General features: G+C 32.2%; 1 protein-coding gene across 1 annotated transcript in view; it reads left to right on the top strand.

Moving 5' to 3' along the window:
• LOC143066784 (uncharacterized) overlaps positions 1-14,985 on the top strand; it is a 61,426-nt gene extending 46,441 nt beyond the window's left edge. The window contains exons 18-25 of the mRNA XM_076239595.1: positions 2,501-2,568; positions 3,182-3,258; positions 4,002-4,037; positions 6,734-6,813; positions 7,494-7,567; positions 11,400-11,481; positions 12,068-12,269; positions 13,653-14,985. Of these exons, the coding sequence (XP_076095710.1) occupies positions 2,501-2,568; positions 3,182-3,258; positions 4,002-4,037; positions 6,734-6,813; positions 7,494-7,567; positions 11,400-11,481; positions 12,068-12,269; positions 13,653-13,765 (732 nt within the window). The 3' untranslated portion in view covers positions 13,766-14,985. The remainder of the gene's footprint in view (positions 1-2,500; positions 2,569-3,181; positions 3,259-4,001; positions 4,038-6,733; positions 6,814-7,493; positions 7,568-11,399; positions 11,482-12,067; positions 12,270-13,652) is intronic.
• Positions 14,986-17,815: the final 2,830 nt, after the last annotated feature.

Below are 17,815 nucleotides of genomic sequence, written 5' to 3'. Positions count from 1 at the left end.
GTTTTGGTTCCAACAGTTTAGGAAATAAGGGCCAAAAAAGGGCCCAAATAAGCATTATTCTTGGTTTTCGCACAATAACTTTAGTATAAGTAAATAGAAATCAATGAAATTTAAACACAAGGTTTATGACCACAAAAGGAAGGTTGGGATTGATTTTTGGAGTTGAGGTCACTACAGTTTATGAATTAGGGGCCAAAAAGGGGCCCAAATAAGCATTATTTTTGGTTTTTGCACCATAACTTTAGTATAAGTAAATAGAAATCTATGAAATTTAAACACAAGGTTTATGACCATAAAAGGAAGGTTGGGTTTGATTTTGGGAGTTTTGGTCCTAACAGTTTAGGAATGAGGGGCCCAAAGGGTCCAAATTGAACTTTGTGTGATTTCATCAAAAATTGAATAATTGGGGTTCTTTGATATGCCGAATCTAACTATGTATGTAGATTCTTAATTTTTGGTCCCGTTTTGAAATTGGTCTACATTAAGGTCCAAAGGGTTTTAACAAAAATTGAATCCTTGGGGTTCTTTGATATGCTGGATTTAAAAATGTACTTAGATTTTTAATTATTGGCCTAGTTTTCAAGTTGGTCCAAATGGGGGTCCAAAATTAAACTTTGTTTGATTTCATCAAAAATTGAATAAATGGGTTCTTTGATATGCCAAATCTAACTGTGTATGTAGATTCTTAATTTTTGGTCCAGTTTTCAAATTGGTCTACATTAAGGTCCAAAGGGTCCAAAATTAAACTAAGTTTGATTTTAACAAAAATTAAATTCTTGGGCTTATTTGATATGCTTTATCTAAATATGTACTTTGATTTTTGATTATGGGCCCAGTTTTCAAGTTGGTCCAAATCAGGATTCCATATCAAGTATTGTGCAATAGCAAGAAATTTTCAATTGCACAGTATTGCACAATAGCAAGAAATATCTAATTGCACAATATTGTGCAATAGCAATTAATTTTCAATTGGAGTTATCTTTCTTTGTATAGAATAGTAGTTGATAATATATGTTGGAAATTTGCCAGACATGACTATGATGTCATTTTCTATTTTTATTTGCCAATAACTTTTTGTAAATGACTTCATAGGAAATTTGCCAATATAAAATGTTGCTGATGAAGCTTTTTTTCCTTATCTTATCTAAAATGTTTTTAGATAATGTATGTTGGACATTTGCCAGACATGACTATGATGTCATTTTCTATTTTTATTTGCCAATAACTTTATGTAAATAACTTCATTGGAAATTTGCCAATATAAAATGTTGCTGATGAAGTTTTTTTTATTGTTTTATACAATAAACAATGTATATTCACTTTTACTACCAACCAATCTTTACCATTCAGTGATAACAAGCACTTTATTTTACATTTTAATATTTTATGATGTATTTAAAAGAGTAGTTATTGTTGCAAACTCCATTAGAAATTTGAATTGATATCAGTTTTGGAAAAAGGGAAACAGGGATGTGAAAAAAAAGGGGGGGGGGGTTTAAATTTTTCTCATTTCAGATTTCATAAATAAAAAGAAAATTTCTTCAAACATTTTTTTGAGAGGATTAATATTCAACAGCATAGTGAATTGCTCAAAGGCAAAAAAAAACTATTAAGTTCATTAGACCACATTCGTTCTGTGTCAGAAACCTATGCTGTGTCATGATCAACTATTTAATTTTAGATTTAAAAAGTTTGAAGAAGAAATCTTTAATTGATTTGTAAAATCTTGACATTTGTTTTGTGTAAAAAAAAAACATGTAATGTCAAAAATTTGATCACAATCAAAATTCAGAGCTGTATCACGCTTGAATGTTTTGTCCATACTTGCCCCAACTGTTCAGGGTTCGACCTCTGCGGTCGTATAAAGCTGCGCCCTGCGGAGCACCTGGTTGGAATAAGGGAAAGGGGGAGGTGAAAAAAATTGGTGGGGTTCAATTTTTCTTAGTTCAGATTTCAGAAATGAAAAAGAAAATTTCTTCAAATATCAAAGGATTAATATTCAACAGCATACTGAATAGCTCAAAAGCTAAAAAAACATTTTAAGTTCATTAGACCACATTCATTCTGTGTCAGAAACCTATGCTGTGTCAACTATTTAATCACAATCCAAATTCAGAGCTGTATCCAGTTTGAATGTTGTGTCCATACTAGCCCCAACCGTTCAGGGTTCGACCTCTGCGGTCGTATAAAGCTGCGCCCTGCGAAGCATCTGGTTGTAAACTTGAAATTTGTTTAATGAAAATTGTCATTCACAAATAATAATGAATCCACTGTATAAACTATAAAATATTTGCTAGAGCCTGGCAGGCAACTATGTAGGTAGCACTAATTCCTAGCATTCTTGTATAGAAATAGAGAAGGCCCTTTCAAATTCTAGCAATACATTTCTTAGCCATACAAGCTATATGTTAAGACTTTGGCTATATTCATATTTGAAGTGTTTTAGAGGAACTACATTGACTCACCTGAATTCCAATGACTTTCCTTAATTTGTATAAAGGTCTATGAAGGCATTCCAGTTATCAAAGCTTTACAAGCTATACCTGTAGCTGGCAAGGCAGTACATAGGTAAGGTTTATACATATGTGTTCCAGTAGATAGCAATAAGCAACAGGGATGCATTTTTATGCCCCACCTACGATAGTAGAGGGACCTTAAAATCAACCTTAAAATTAGTACACATGTTCCCTATGATATGATCTTTCTAATTTTAATGCCTAATTAGAGTTTTTATCCCAATTTCACGGTCCACTGAACATAGAAAATGATAGTGCGAGTGGGGCATCTGTGTACTATGGACACATTCTTGTTAAACTTACCCAAAAGATCAATTGAAATGAAAAATCAAAACGTAAAATAATCAAATAGCTTACAAATTATTATTCAAACTTGAACAAGCCTGTTAAAACAAATTTTATTCTAGACTTGTGACCACATAACATTGTGTTTTATATCCGCAAAATGACCATTATAAATTTGAAGAAATGAGAACGTGTAAATTCTGAAGATAATATAACATGAAATCAAGATCTAGCTTTATGTGTAGCAATTAAAAAATATTGAGATCACCTTTTTCTCTAGAAAATGCAAGCATATCAGTATTTCAGTACATGTATTCATATATGTTTATATATGTTTATGAGAGATAATACTTGTTAACAAACATTGATATTGTTTATAGGAAGATAGAAGATCTGTTAAAGGACACTGCTAAAATAACTGAAGATGGAGAAGACAAACCTGTTTCAGAAGTTCCAGGTAAGAACAAAAATCTAAAATAATAAGATTGTAATATCAAAAGTAGGATATTCATGACAGGCACTTGATAAAGGAAGAGGCATAGCACTTTTGTTGCTGTTCTTCATCTAAGGTCACTGTAAGGCTATCAATGTACAGCAAAATATTACACCTCACCACATAAGTCCAAGACAGCCCTAAACACCTGATGAAATGGAATTCTTTGTAAGAGGTTGATACTCCAGATTTTTAAAACAAAGAACCCAGGGTATCAATATTATTGGAGACACACATCCTTACATACTGTTTTCAGAAATATTGATGAATCTTTTGTAAAATTAGCTTCTGAGAATGAAAATCTTTGACCTATTATGCTTAGTTGAAATTGTTCTCTGAAGAAAAGAAGGTTTCATGAACTGAATCTTTATATTTGTAAAAAAAAATACACTTACCGGTATTTTCATTAGAGACATAGTTTGGTTTTCAGAAAATCATGTATTTAAATAACGAGATTAGAATTTTGAATGAAATTTCTTATTGGCACGAAACTGCATATTAAACAATGAAGAAATCATCACAAAATATCTGAATTTACAATGAACTTTGAGTGAAAAATGTGAACATTTGCACAACTATGTGGTAATCAATTTGGAAAGAAACTAATCATTTTAACATGATGTCAAAAACAGACAGTTTGTATCTCTGATTTTTGTATGTGACCTAATCAGGTTTTAAATTGTTTTAAACTGTTGTCTTTTTTACAGAATGTTTAACTGAGGAACTTTTGGAAGACATCAAAGGTAAGTTGTTATAATGACTACTGTGGATTTATTTATTTTCATGGATACCAATTTACGTAGATTGAAAAAACTTGCATTTTCGTCACGTGGATATTTGATTTCATGGTTTTGCCAAAGTCTGCATACAAGCCTATATCAAATTTGTCATTCGTTGACCATTTATATTTGTGGTTCAGCTGTATCCATGAAACCCACGAAAATTGTTATTCAACGAATAATAATGAAGTCACAGTATATCTTCACTTGCATACAAAAACAACAGTGTGAAATGCCTATAGTTGAGGATGGTATGTGTAATCTAAAACTCAAATCCTTTTTAGCTCACCTGGCCCGAAGGGCCAAGTGAGCTTTTCCCATCACTTTGCGTCCAGCATCCGTCGTCGTCGTTAACTTTTACAAAAATTTTCTCCTCTGAAACTACTGGGCCAAATTAAACCAAACTTGGCCACTATCATCATTGGGGTATCTAGTTTAAAAAATGTGTCCGGTGACCCGGCCAACCAACCAAGATGGCCGCCATGGCTAAAAATAGAACATAGGGGTAAAATGCAGTTTTTGGCTTATAACTCAAAAACCAAAGCATTTAGAGCAAATCTGACAGGGGATAAAATTGTTTATCAGGTCAAGATCTATCTGCCCTGAAATTTTCAGATGAATCGGACAACCCGTTTGGGTTGCTGCCCCTAAATTGGTAATTTTAAGGAAATTTTACTGTTTTTGGTTATTATCTTGAATATTATTATAGATAGAGATAAACTGTAAAGAGCAATAATGTTCAGCAAAGTAAGATCTACAAATAAGTCATCATCACAAAAATTGTCAGTTGACCCCTTAAGGAGTTATTGCCCTTTATAGTCAATTTTTAACCATTTTTCAAAAACTTTAGTATTCTTTTAAAAAAATCTTCTCCTCTGAAACTACTAGGCCAAATTTAACCAAGCTTGACCACAATCATCATTTGGGTCATTCGTTGACCATTTATATTTGTGGTTCAGCTGTATCCATGAAACCCACGAAAATTGTTATTCAACGAATAATAATGAAGTCACAGTATATCTTCACTTGCATACAAAAACAACAGTGTGAAATGCCTATAGTTGAGGATGGTATGTGTAATCTAAAACTCAAATCCTTTTTAGCTCACCTGGCCCGAAGGGCCAAGTGAGCTTTTCCCATCACTTTGCGTCCAGCATCCGTCGTCGTCGTTAACTTTTACAAAAATTTTCTCCTTTGAAACTACTGGGCCAAATTAAACCAAACTTGGCCACTATCATCATTGGGGTATCTAGTTTAAAAAATGTGTCCGGTGACCCGGCCAACCAACCAAGATGGCCGCCATGGCTAAAAATAGAACATAGGGGTAAAATGCAGTTTTTGGCTTATAACTCAAAAACCAAAGCATTTAGAGCAAATCTGACAGGGGATAAAATTGTTTATCAGGTCAAGATCTATCTGCCCTGAAATTTTCAGATGAATCGGACAACCCGTTTGGGTTGCTGCCCCTAAATTGGTAATTTTAAGGAAATTTTACTGTTTTTGGTTATTATCTTGAATATTATTATAGATAGAGATAAACTGTAAAGAGCAATAATGTTCAGCAAAGTAAGATCTACAAATAAGTCAACATCACAAAAATTGTCAGTTGACCCCTTAAGGAGTTATTGCCCTTTATAGTCAATTTTTAACCATTTTTCAAAAACTTTAGTATTCTTTTAAAAAAATCTTCTCCTCTGAAACTACTAGGCCAAATTTAACCAAGCTTGACCACAATCATCATTTGGGTATCTAGTTTAAAAAATGTGTGGCGTGACCCGGCCAACCAACCAAGATGGCTGCCATGGCTAAAAACAGTACATGGGTTGAAATGAAGATTTTGGCTTATATCTCTGAAACTAAAGCATTTAGAGCAAATCTGACATGGGGTAAAATTGTCAATTAGGTCAAGATCTATCTGCCCTGAAATTTTCAGACAAATCGGACAACCAGTTGTTGGGTTGCTGCCCCCAATTAGTAATTTTAAGGAAATTTTGGTTATTATCTTGAATGTTATTATAGATAGAGATAAACTGTAAACAGCAATAATGTTCAGCAAAATGAGATCTTCAAGTAAGTCAAACATGACCAAAATTGTCAATTGACCCCTTAAGGAGTTATTGCCCTTTATAGTCAATTTTTAACAATTTACATAAATTTTTTGTAAATTTTTTAGAAAATATTTTCAACTGTTATTACTGGGCCAAGTTCTTTATAGATAGAGTTTTTTGTAGCAACAAGAATTTTTAGTATAGAAAGATCTACAAACACATCACCATCACCAAAACACAATTTTGTCATGAATTTATCTGTGTCCATTGTTTAATATGCACAATAGACCAAGGTGAGCGACACAGGCTCTTGAGAGCCTCTAGTTTTAAATGCATATGCATGTAATAAAATATACCATTATGCACCTGACATCCCTATATTATCAACCAAATTTTTCCCACAAATGGGGGGCCCAGGCCCCCAGGGATCCGCCTTTGTTATTTATGGACATCAGAGTTCAAAAGTTTCCTATCAAAGGCTTTTTGCAGTGAACTAGACTTTTCAAACAATTGGGGTGGGGTTGGGGATGAAAAGAGGGTGCAGTTATACACAATTATGAAATATACATTAATTTAACATAAGGTTTCTTAAATGACTGCTGTATTTTGTAGTTCGCTGCTGTTTTGTGACAAATTTAAAAAGGGCCAAAGAGATACATGAAGTAACTGTGAAGGGAGAAAGTAAAGACCAGGTAGATATTGTTGTTATATAATTATTCACTCCTCATATCAAGTGTATTGTGGATTTACTGATTTTTCATGAGTACCAATTTTTGTGGATTAAGGAAAAATCTAAACTTACCGGTAAGTGAATATTTGATTTTGTGGTTTTACAAAAGTCTGCAAACAAGCCTATAGAAAATATGTATTCACATTTATTTAATATTTATATTTATATATAAAGTTTTTATTGTTTCCGAATCCTAGTATTTATATTGTATAATTATATTTTGTGCACGTTCTGAAAAAATAAAATATTGTTTAAACTAAATGTGTATTGTGTTGAACATTTACATTTGTGGTTCACTGGAACCCAGAAAATACATGAAAAGTGATTAACCATGATTAATAATGAATCCACAGTAAATCAAAACAAGGTATAGGAAATAGTGTTTGTATTATTGATATTTGTGACCTTGCAAAATGCATTATACCATCTAGGATATAATTTCAAACACTACTTCCATAGATTGATTGCTAAATTGATTATTGTTTGCCTAAATTAATGTCAAGCTCTATGCTAACTTTTGGTTTCAATCTACATAAATAAAAAGTATTTGTATTACAATAAAGATATAGTTTCTGGAAATATCAGATTATGAATGATTAATTTTTGCTTATTAACATTATTATTTTTCATTAACTTTTACAGTTACCAACTCCACCTCCAAGTGTAGAATATCCTCTGGACGGAGGTAAAATTCTACATATATCTGGAGAAATTAGGTATGTTTCATTTACTTCATTCTTCATGTTCTATATCTCTAGGATGAAGGTAAAACAATATACTGTATATTACTGGTAAATTTATATAGTAGTTACCTTTTCCTACTGTGTTGAATATTCTTTTTATAGGGGTCAAATATCATATTTCTAGTAATTTGGGTAATTATATAGTATTTTCCTGGCTGTCAGTTACTAAAGCTATTTGCATGTGTAACATATATTCAGGTAACTGGGAGCCATATGTCTCTGAATTATAACAATGGCTTTTAAAAATTTAATTTGTGATTGCATGTGCTCTTTTGAACTCCAATGAACAAAGATACAAGAATATTAAAGGTGTACCAATGCATGCATGCAGTGTTCTTCCCAGATATTTCATTTAGCATCTTGGTTAACAGGAGAAATTGAAATACCATCTTGTTTCTAAAAAGTATAGCATCACATCTTTCTACGTTATTTCTTTAAAAAATATTTGAAATAAACGTGACATAAAGGTATCAATGACAATTAGAGCATTTTTGGAAAAAAAAATTAGGGTTCATAATTAAATTGCACACCTGCGCGCACTTGTACTACTCTAGTTCAGACAGAGACATGTCTCTGTTTCAAACAACATGCTTTTGACGATTTTTCATTATCACCTTTATTTTTTTCATAAAATCATATTTGTGAACGTAATTCTGATCATTTAAAATTTGACTAAATTAATTAGATGCAAACCTGCTGAAATGTAAGAAAACAACTTTGAATAGACCAATCAATGTCCGGTTCAAAATAGTTTACCTGTCACCTGAACAGGTAAATTTCAGCTGTTCGACAACTAATTAGCCTTGATTAAAATGAGAAGATATTAAAGTAGGGGTTGTTTTGATAGTACATGTACTTTTAAAATCATCATGTCACTTTTATGACTGGAAATGTGTGGCTGTTAAAGGCAAAAGGTTTGGTCAAAAAGATCGCAAATTATGTTAAAATAACCGTCTCTTTAGAAAACCTAAAAACTACGGTAAAAAGTAGATGACCATTTCTTGCTTTGCCCAGCCGGACTTTTACTGGACATAATACAATTGTCCGAATTATATGACCGTTTTAGAAGCCTTGCATCACATCCATAACACAATCTACTGTGGATTCATTATTATTCGTTGGATACCAATTTTCGTGGGTTTCGTGGGGACAGGTGAACCACGAATTCAAATGTTAAACGAATAGCACTTTTTCAATAGGCTTTGAATACAGAGATTGGCAAAACCACGAAATAAAATATCCTCGAATATGCAAGTTTTCAGCAATCCACGAAAATTGATACCCACGAAAATAAATGAATTCACAGTATAAGAAAACCACTTCAGATAGCACCACATTCAAGATTATAGCATCATATTATCATGATGCTAATTATAAAAGGCCCTGGGAAGAACACGGATTCATGTCCATGGGGCATGTCTGTCTGCAACCAGTTATAAGAAGCAAAAACAAACAATCATATAATTAGGCCACGCCACTTTAATTTCTTGTTCTACGGATTTTTGGACTCCAAAATTTGGGGCGAGCGAGCGATTTCAAAATTTTAATAAAAAAATATTTAATTTGCAAATTTTTGAGGCGAAGCTTGAAAAGTAAAGGCGAGCGATTATAATTTTTTTTTGTAAACATAAAATAGTAGGTGTTGACAATATTAAAGCTTGATTTATCACTTGTACTTTGACATTTCTTTAATTTCTGAAGTATTTTTCCCCTGTTCACCAAGAAATAATTAAATCTGGTCTATGTATGAGTGACTGACAATGAGACAATTCTCCATCCAAGTCATAATCAGTTTGGGGACAACCCCTTAATGTTATAAATATCCCTTTTACATGTTTTATGAGGGATCAATATAAGTTATAATATATATCATTTGTATATATTTGTTTGTACAAAAGGGCTCATATTTTCTCAAAGAACTATATATCTATCTGGTATTAAATGGTCAAAACATGTCCAAGAATTTTGTAATATTCCTGGACTTTAACCATGTTAACACATTTACTTTAACAGTTTAATATTATTCAAAATAAGTGGACCCCTCTTTTAGAAAAAGTTGTTTAAAATATGATGGAACTCTCCTCTTTTTGAGTACAAAATTCTAAGTTTTCAAAGGTTTTGTATAGAAGAACTATACAAATCCTTGGTATTTCTATTTTCTTTTCTACATCAGTAAAATGACCCCTTGTCTGAGCATGCTGAGGGAGGGTTGTTCTCAACCTGATAATAACAAACACAGGTCAAAGTACGGCTTTTACAAAGGGCTTTGATACAGACCAAACAACAGGCTATAAAGGACCCCAAAATTATTAGCGTACACAATTCGAACAGGAAAACCAACGATCTAATTTATATATCATGTATATCCAAACGGGAAAATACCAATGAACATCAACAAACGATAACTGCTGAACGACAGGCCCCTCAATCAATCAGGACAGGTGCATAAACATGCAGCAGCTATGGATAGTTTTGTTTCGCCAGCATACAATATAATTGCAGTTGAAGGCAAATCCTTCAGAAGTTCTTTGTACTTTATTCCAACAACGAACATTTTTTGATAGGGAATATAAGTAAGGGGGAAAGTAACCAATTTTTTGTTCTTTACAGGTATTTCCGCCGTTATAAATTTATATCGGAGCACTCCCACTTTAGATAAATAGGTTTCATGCTGAAACAAATATTCTCACAGATATTTACAAAGTGTGGTGGGGTGCTTTTATGTTTAAAATCGTTATATACAGGTTAGACTGATTTTAAAAACAAAAGTTGATATCTTTTTATAATATTTACAAAAAAAAACGGTGCGGGAAATGGACATGATTACATTTCCAGATGCGGAAAGCGGGAAAATAAAAAAAAATAAAAAATTCTGTTTTGAAAAAAATAGGTGCGGGCGGGTCCATCGAACAAGGAATCAGATTGGTGTGGCCTTAGGTACATGTTTGCAGGACTGAGGTGCATCTTTGAAATGCTGACCTTTTGCCATAAGATGAGGGTCACAAAACAGTTGCTTTAATTAGAATAATACTCAAATTGACAACAACACTTCGAATGGTCTGCAATTTTATTTGCTATGGTCTACATGTTTCGCCTGCAAGGCAGGCTTCATCAGGACAATTTTTATACAGATATTAATCCCTGAAGTACTCAAAGTGGTGCAATTTGACGTCGTCATGGTGAGAGAACAATCAAAAGTGAAAGTAGCAATACAGAGTTATAAATAGATAAGATAAATATAGAAAATTAAGAAAATTAAGAAAATTAAAGTTGTAGAAAATTAAGAAAATTAAGAAAATTAAAGTTTGTTTACAATTGTAAACAAACTTTAATTTTCTTAATTTTCTTAATTTTCTATATTTATCTTATCTATTTATAACTCTGTATTGCTACTTTCACTTTTGATTGTTCTCTCACCATGACGACGTCAAATTGCACCACTTTGAGTACTTCAGGGATTAATATCTGTATAAAAATTGTCCTGATGAAGCCTGCCTTGCAGGCGAAACATGTAGACCATAGCAAATAAAATTGCAGACCATTCGAAGTGTTGTTGTCAATTTGAGTATTATTTTAATGTTGCATTTATTTGCATAATTTGACAACCCTGCATACCAAGGTATCCACTTCAGGGACTCTAACGAAATGATTCACACAGGCGTTGGTTCACCACATGGAGTTTAATTAGAATAATGTTTTAAATGAAAATCATGATTTATCGTCATACCAGACACTATTTGCATACTGAACAAAAGCATTGATGAAAAATGTTGCAATATTTTTTTTTTTATATATATATATACAGAGAGCACAGTTGTGAAGTTTTGTTTGAACAAGATAATGAAGAAGTCTCAGTATCAACACTTATATTAGATGCCATCATACAGGTAATTATTATTGGACATCAAATCATTCAGTGAGCAGAAATTAGTAAAATTACAATTGTATATTGTATATAAGTTATTTCCCTGTCCGAAAACTCATTACTTGTGCTACAATGAGGAGCAATGGTAAAAAGAAAGAATATCTGCAATGTACGAATGTTTTAGATTTATAAATTAGTTTATATATTATATTATGGTAGAAGTAAAAAAAAAATTAGAAACCAATATTTTTTGGAGTTGGCAATAAATATGAATATAAGAAGTTGTGGTATGATTCCCAATAGACAACTTTCCACCAGTGACTGATTGATGTAGACATTAACAACTCAAGGGCACCCTACATCCTCCAAGAATGAGCAAAACTCATATGGCATAAAAAGCTATAAAAGATCCTGAAACGAAAAAAGTAAAACAATTCAAAGGAGAAAATTAATGGCCTAATTTATCGAAAAAAAATAAATGAGGTGGAAAGTCATAACATTCAATAAGGTTTACAATAACCAGAATATATTAGTAGTAGATAGAACAGTCAAAGAATTTTTATGATAACTATAATTAGATTTATTTTATTTCATGTACCTACCTTCAGTGTCCCATAGATATGAGGAAAGTATTATCAGAGAATATAGTTATAATCGGTGGCACATCAATGTTAGCTGGCTTTCATCACAGACTTAGAGCAGAACTTTATGATTTGTTAGAGAAACCAAAGTACAAGGATAGTCTAGCTATTAAAGAATTTAGATTTCATCAAATGCCTGCAAAACAAAACTATGCTGCTTGGCTTGGAGGTAAAATTATATCATAGCAAAGAAATGTTTATTGTTTAACTTGTGATAGCCTCCATATATATATATTTTTTTTTTTGCTTGTCTAGCTAATCCATATTCAGGCAATATGAAATAAAAGTTGAGTTATGTTTTGAGAGGCAAAACCTGGATACTGTAAATTCAGAAATTATTGCATGCGTTTATCATTACAATTTGTGAAAAAAGGACAAAAATGTCATTTTAACTATTTTCAAACCCTGCATGTTTTAAAGGGGCACTAGCTGCCAAATTCATGTTCACGGATTTGACTCAAATTCTCATATTTTATTTATAACAATGTAAAAAACAATTTTCCAAACTATCAAAAGTATAATATAATCAATTTACATGACATGGTCTCAATAAGATGTAGCTTTGTTTCGTGTGAATTTTAGCCAAGACGCCATCTAATTAACTATCAAGTTTACCTTCTATGACCATATAAACGATGTAAACATAAACATGGATATAAATAGATTAAGCAAATTGTGCAATTGGATTTTATAGATCTGTGAAACTTTGTATTATTGTTTAAAAATCTATGTTTATTGTTGTTTTTACCTATAAAAGAATGATTTTTTGTGGATCGAATCAGTTAATCAAATTATTTACCTTTGTTTCACTTTCAATGTTGACATTCTTTTCCTTTAAATAACCATACACAGACAATGCATGCATTATTCTATCTCTTTCTACGGGGCTATATTGGAGTTCACATGAATACAGATTTAATAAGATAAGATTATTCACTTGCAAGTAAATAATTCATTATCAATTAAATTATTTTTGTTAGCTTAATTTGACAAAATTAAACCATTTTAGCTGATAAAAGCAAATTATTATTTCACTATTTTGCTTTCATTAATGATTGAACAAATAAAATCATACTTTAGATTTTTTATACATCTCGTAGCTAGTGACCCTTTAAAGTATACAGCATATTTAATGAAAGAATTTACATGCAGGTCAACATCTCTCATAAGGGTAATTCCCCATAAATGTGGAAGTTGGTAGATCTATTATTCTTTTATAGGAGAAATCATGATTGATTGTCTTGTCACTAATATTAAATGCGCAACTATGAGATTAAGATGTATAATAAATCTGATAAATGCATTAACTAGGGGACTTGATTATTGAAACTATATGAAAGCTTTTTAGGGTTGTTTCGTTTGAAATATTGTCTTGCAAGCTCATTACAAAAGGTTGTTGCAAGTATTTTTTAAATGCAATGAACATTTCAATTGGGCTGTTGATTTATCCAGAATCTTGGATTTTATCAGTGAGAACTTTCCAGAATCCCTGCAAGAAGGGTTAACATCTTTATAAATGTCTGTATCTTTCATTTATCTGTTTATATTGTAGGTGCTATGATGGGAGCATTAGAGACTTTACCCAGTAAATCAGTGACCAGAGATCTGTATATTATAAATGGACATTTAACAGACTGGTGTTCTATATCTTCGGAAAAACAATGATTTATATAGATTATTTCTATTCAATATTAGTGCAATATTTTGGTGGTTGTTGATGGTGCATTGTTGCTAACTGTTTATTATTTATTCGACCAACTAAATCATGTGACATGAAGAAAACTGCTTATTTATCATTTGAAGCTGTATTATTAGCATTGTATTTAGTACTTTTATTTATGAAAAATAACGTGAATATATGGAATTGGGAGAACATGTAGCAACTAGGATGTAAGGGCTATTCCATTAAAAATGTATGTGGGAGGGTAGGAAGGGACTTTAAAAATATCCCTACAACCAAAACCGTTTTTTAGATAATTTTCCATAATGGTAATAGATGTTAACTGAAAAAAGACCAATGACCCACATTCAATAATTAAACTTACTCTTCTATCCTTCCACATACCTTTTAATGGAATAGCCCTAAATAAAACAAAAATGTGTAAAGATTTAAATTTTTGTTCAAAAGGTTGATAAATGATTATGAATTCTAAAACTGTTCATCCCATTGCTTCAAATGGCACAGATAGTCTGGTGTTTTATATCTCGAAACAGCCCCGCATTTAAAAAGATGTGCTGAAAATTTAGGTTACCTGGACACTATACTCAATAGACATTAATGTGTATCATGTAAAAATGAAAAGAACAATAGTGTCATTTGATTTGTAACCTAAACAATTCATGATTTTAACCAAGGACATAACATTATACATAGCAGTCAATGAAAGTTGAAATATTTAGATGATTTTGACATGTTTAAAGAACCCTTGCAAATGACCAGAAAAACGATTATTATTTGGCATACATGACTTGTGAAACAGAGCATACTATAATTTTGAAGGACTCCGTTAGAAATTTGTTCAAGAATAAATAACCATTCTAAAAACATTTTTATAACAAAAAATTGTAAGTTTTTCTAGAGAACCAATGATAACAAAGAATTATTTTCTTTAAATTTTGTTAGTTTTAAGAAAATACCTTAGTAAAGTTATATATTTTGTTAGTGAAACTAAATTTTGACAGACATGGAAACTGATTTAGAAGAGCCATACCTTTCTCATCTTCAAATATAGGCATGGTATTCTTTAGTGTAATTTTTATCAAGAAAAAAAATTTGCAAACGTATTGTACACTTTTATTTTGTGTCTTCTGCATTATGTTTGTCTTTGCATAGCTGTAAAGCTTGTCATAAGTCTTACTAATAAAAGTATTTAAGAGACATTATACACATGTGTTGTTACTTCAATATGTGGGATCATTGCTGAAATACAATTTAAAGATGATGGTACTTGAATACAGTAAAACTAGTTTTAGCATTTCCCTCTAAATTGCTTTTCACTGTTTTTATGTTAGATATTAAAATGAACCCAGAAGTGCAGTTTTTTAATAAGGGCACATGCTTTGCCTTGGCGTCCTGTAATGACAACATTGACTGTTATGATTTAGATTTTATTAACTGCTGTCATGAAGAGATGTTCAATTACAATACCCAGTCTTATTCTAGGAACTCAGACTGAGTTCTGAGAAATAATGTATATACATGTATACAGAAAAGAGTATATAAAAGTTGAGACAATAAATGGATAAGTGAAAATGAAGAGCAGCCATGGGTATTGTATTGCCTTCAGTGATTAGGATAGTTAAATATCATACATAATGTAGTAACAAAGTTCTCACAGCCAAAAGACTGCATAGTTATGTCTAAAAATCACATAGACATTGCTCAAATAAAAAATCATTTTCCCCAAAAAATATACATGCAGTAAAATATCACAATAAAATTACAGCTGTATGTAGAAAATTAAATTGATATAGATAAAACTTGATTCAGGTACAGCTTAAAATAAACTGACAATTAAAGATGGACACAGATACTGCTAAAAAAAACCAAGAGCCAAATGATGGTAAAGCTACCAGAGTTGGAATGATGTGAATGGTTAATCAGTTATAGGTCATACCAAAGCCTTCTACAATGAGAAAAACCTATACCATATAGTCCGCTTTAAAATGACCTGTCATGAAATGGCCTAATTTAAACCGATACAATTTCCAACAACAATCACTGAACTAAAGGTTCCTGACTGGACACACAAAGAATGTGGCAGTGTTAAACATGTTTGTGAGTCCTGAAACTGAACCTGCCCCTAATCTATCAAAGGGGTGATACAGCACAACATAAGGACAGATTATAAAAATCAGTTACAAATGGCTTTACTGAATAGATTGGTACAAGACACAAAACAAGAAGCCCACATGTGTCTGAAGAAAAAATCACTAGTTTGCTTATTGGGACTTTAACATACACATACTAGATTACTCTTGTGTTGCTGACCATTTCTTACATTCAACATGTTTTGACATAGCTCCTATAGTTTCTAGATAAAAGCCAAAATGAAAAATGCTTAAAATCAGATCAGGGGCAAACTTTCAGATAAGATTGATTTTTAAAGCAGAATATTTTTGCAGTGCACACTCCTTAATTGCCAAAAAATAATATTTCAGGTGCAAAACTCCAAATTAGTTTATAGATTTTTTTTCAATTTTCAGTGTAGATTGTTGTGCTGATCCTTTTGGGAATTTACACTTTAACCAAGTTCCTACATTTTTAGCTCACCTGGCCCAAAGGGCCAAGTGAGCTTTTCCCATCACTTGGCGTCCGTCGTCCGTCGTCCGTCGTCTGTCGTCCGTCGTCCGTCGTCGTCCGGCGTCGTTAACTTTTACAAAAATCTTCTCCTCTGAAACTACTGGGCCAAATTACACCAAACTTGGCCAAAATCATCATTGGGGTATCTAGTTTAAAAAATGTGTCCGGTGACCCGGCCAACCATCCAAGATGGCCGCCATGGCTAAAAATAGAACATAGGGGTAAAATGCAGTTTTTGGCTTATAACTCAAAAACCAAAGCATTTAGAGCAAATCTGACATCGGGTAAACTTGTGTAACAGGTCAAGATCTATCTGCCCTGAAATTTTCAGATAAATCGGATAACCTGTTGTTGGGTTGCTGCCCCTGAATTAGTAATTTTAAGGAAATTTTGCTGTTTTTGGTTATTATCTTGAATATTATTATAGATAGAGATAAACTGTAAATTGCAATAATGTTCAGCAAAGTAATATTTACAAATAAGTCAACATGACCGAAATGGTCAGTTGACCCCTTTAGGAGTTATTGCCCTTTATAGTCAATTTTTAACCATTTTTCGCAAATCTTAGTAATCTTTTACAAAAATCTTCTCCTCTGAAACTACTTGGCCAAATCAATCCAAACTTGGCCACAACCATCTTTGGGGTATGTAGTTTGAAAAATGTGTCCAGTGACCCAGCCATCCAATCAAGATGGCCGCCATGGCTAAAAATAGAACCTTGGGTAAAATGCAGTTTTTGGCTTATAACTCGAAAACCAAAGCATTTAGAGTAAATCTGACATGAGGTAAATTTGTTTATCAGGTCAAGATCTACCTGCCCTGAAATTTTCAGATGAATTGGACAACCCGGTTTTGGGTTGCTGCCCCAGAATAAGTAATTTTAATGAAATTTTGCTGTTTTTGGTTATTATCTTGAATATTATTATAGATAGAGATAAACTGTAAACAGCAATAATGTTCAGCAAAGAAAGATTTACAAATAAGTCAACATGACCGAAATGGTCAGTTGACCCCTTTAGGAGTTATTGCCCTTAATAGTCAATTTTTAACCATTTTTCGTAAATCTTAGTAATCTTTTACATCTTCTCCTCTGAAACTACTTGGCCAAATTACACCAAACTTGGCCAAAATCATCATTGGGGTATCTTGTTTAAAAAATGTGTCCGGTGACCCGACCAACCATCCAAGATGGCCGCCATGGCTAAAAATAGAACATAGGGGTAAAATGCAGTTTTGGGCTTATAACTCAAAAACCAAAGCATTTAGAGCAAATCTGACATGGGGTAAAATTGTGTAACAGGTCAAGATCTATCTGCCCTGAAATTTTCAGATAAATCGGATAACCTGTTGTTGGGTTGCTGCCCCTGAATTAGTAATTTTAAGGAAATTTTGCTGTTTTTGGTTATTATCTT

The sequence above is a fragment of the Mytilus galloprovincialis genome, chromosome 3 (assembly GCF_965363235.1).
Source record: "Mytilus galloprovincialis chromosome 3, xbMytGall1.hap1.1, whole genome shotgun sequence".
Classification (NCBI taxonomy): Eukaryota; Metazoa; Mollusca; class Bivalvia; order Mytilida; family Mytilidae; genus Mytilus; species Mytilus galloprovincialis.
This window is presented reverse-complemented; position numbering and strand designations above follow the sequence as displayed.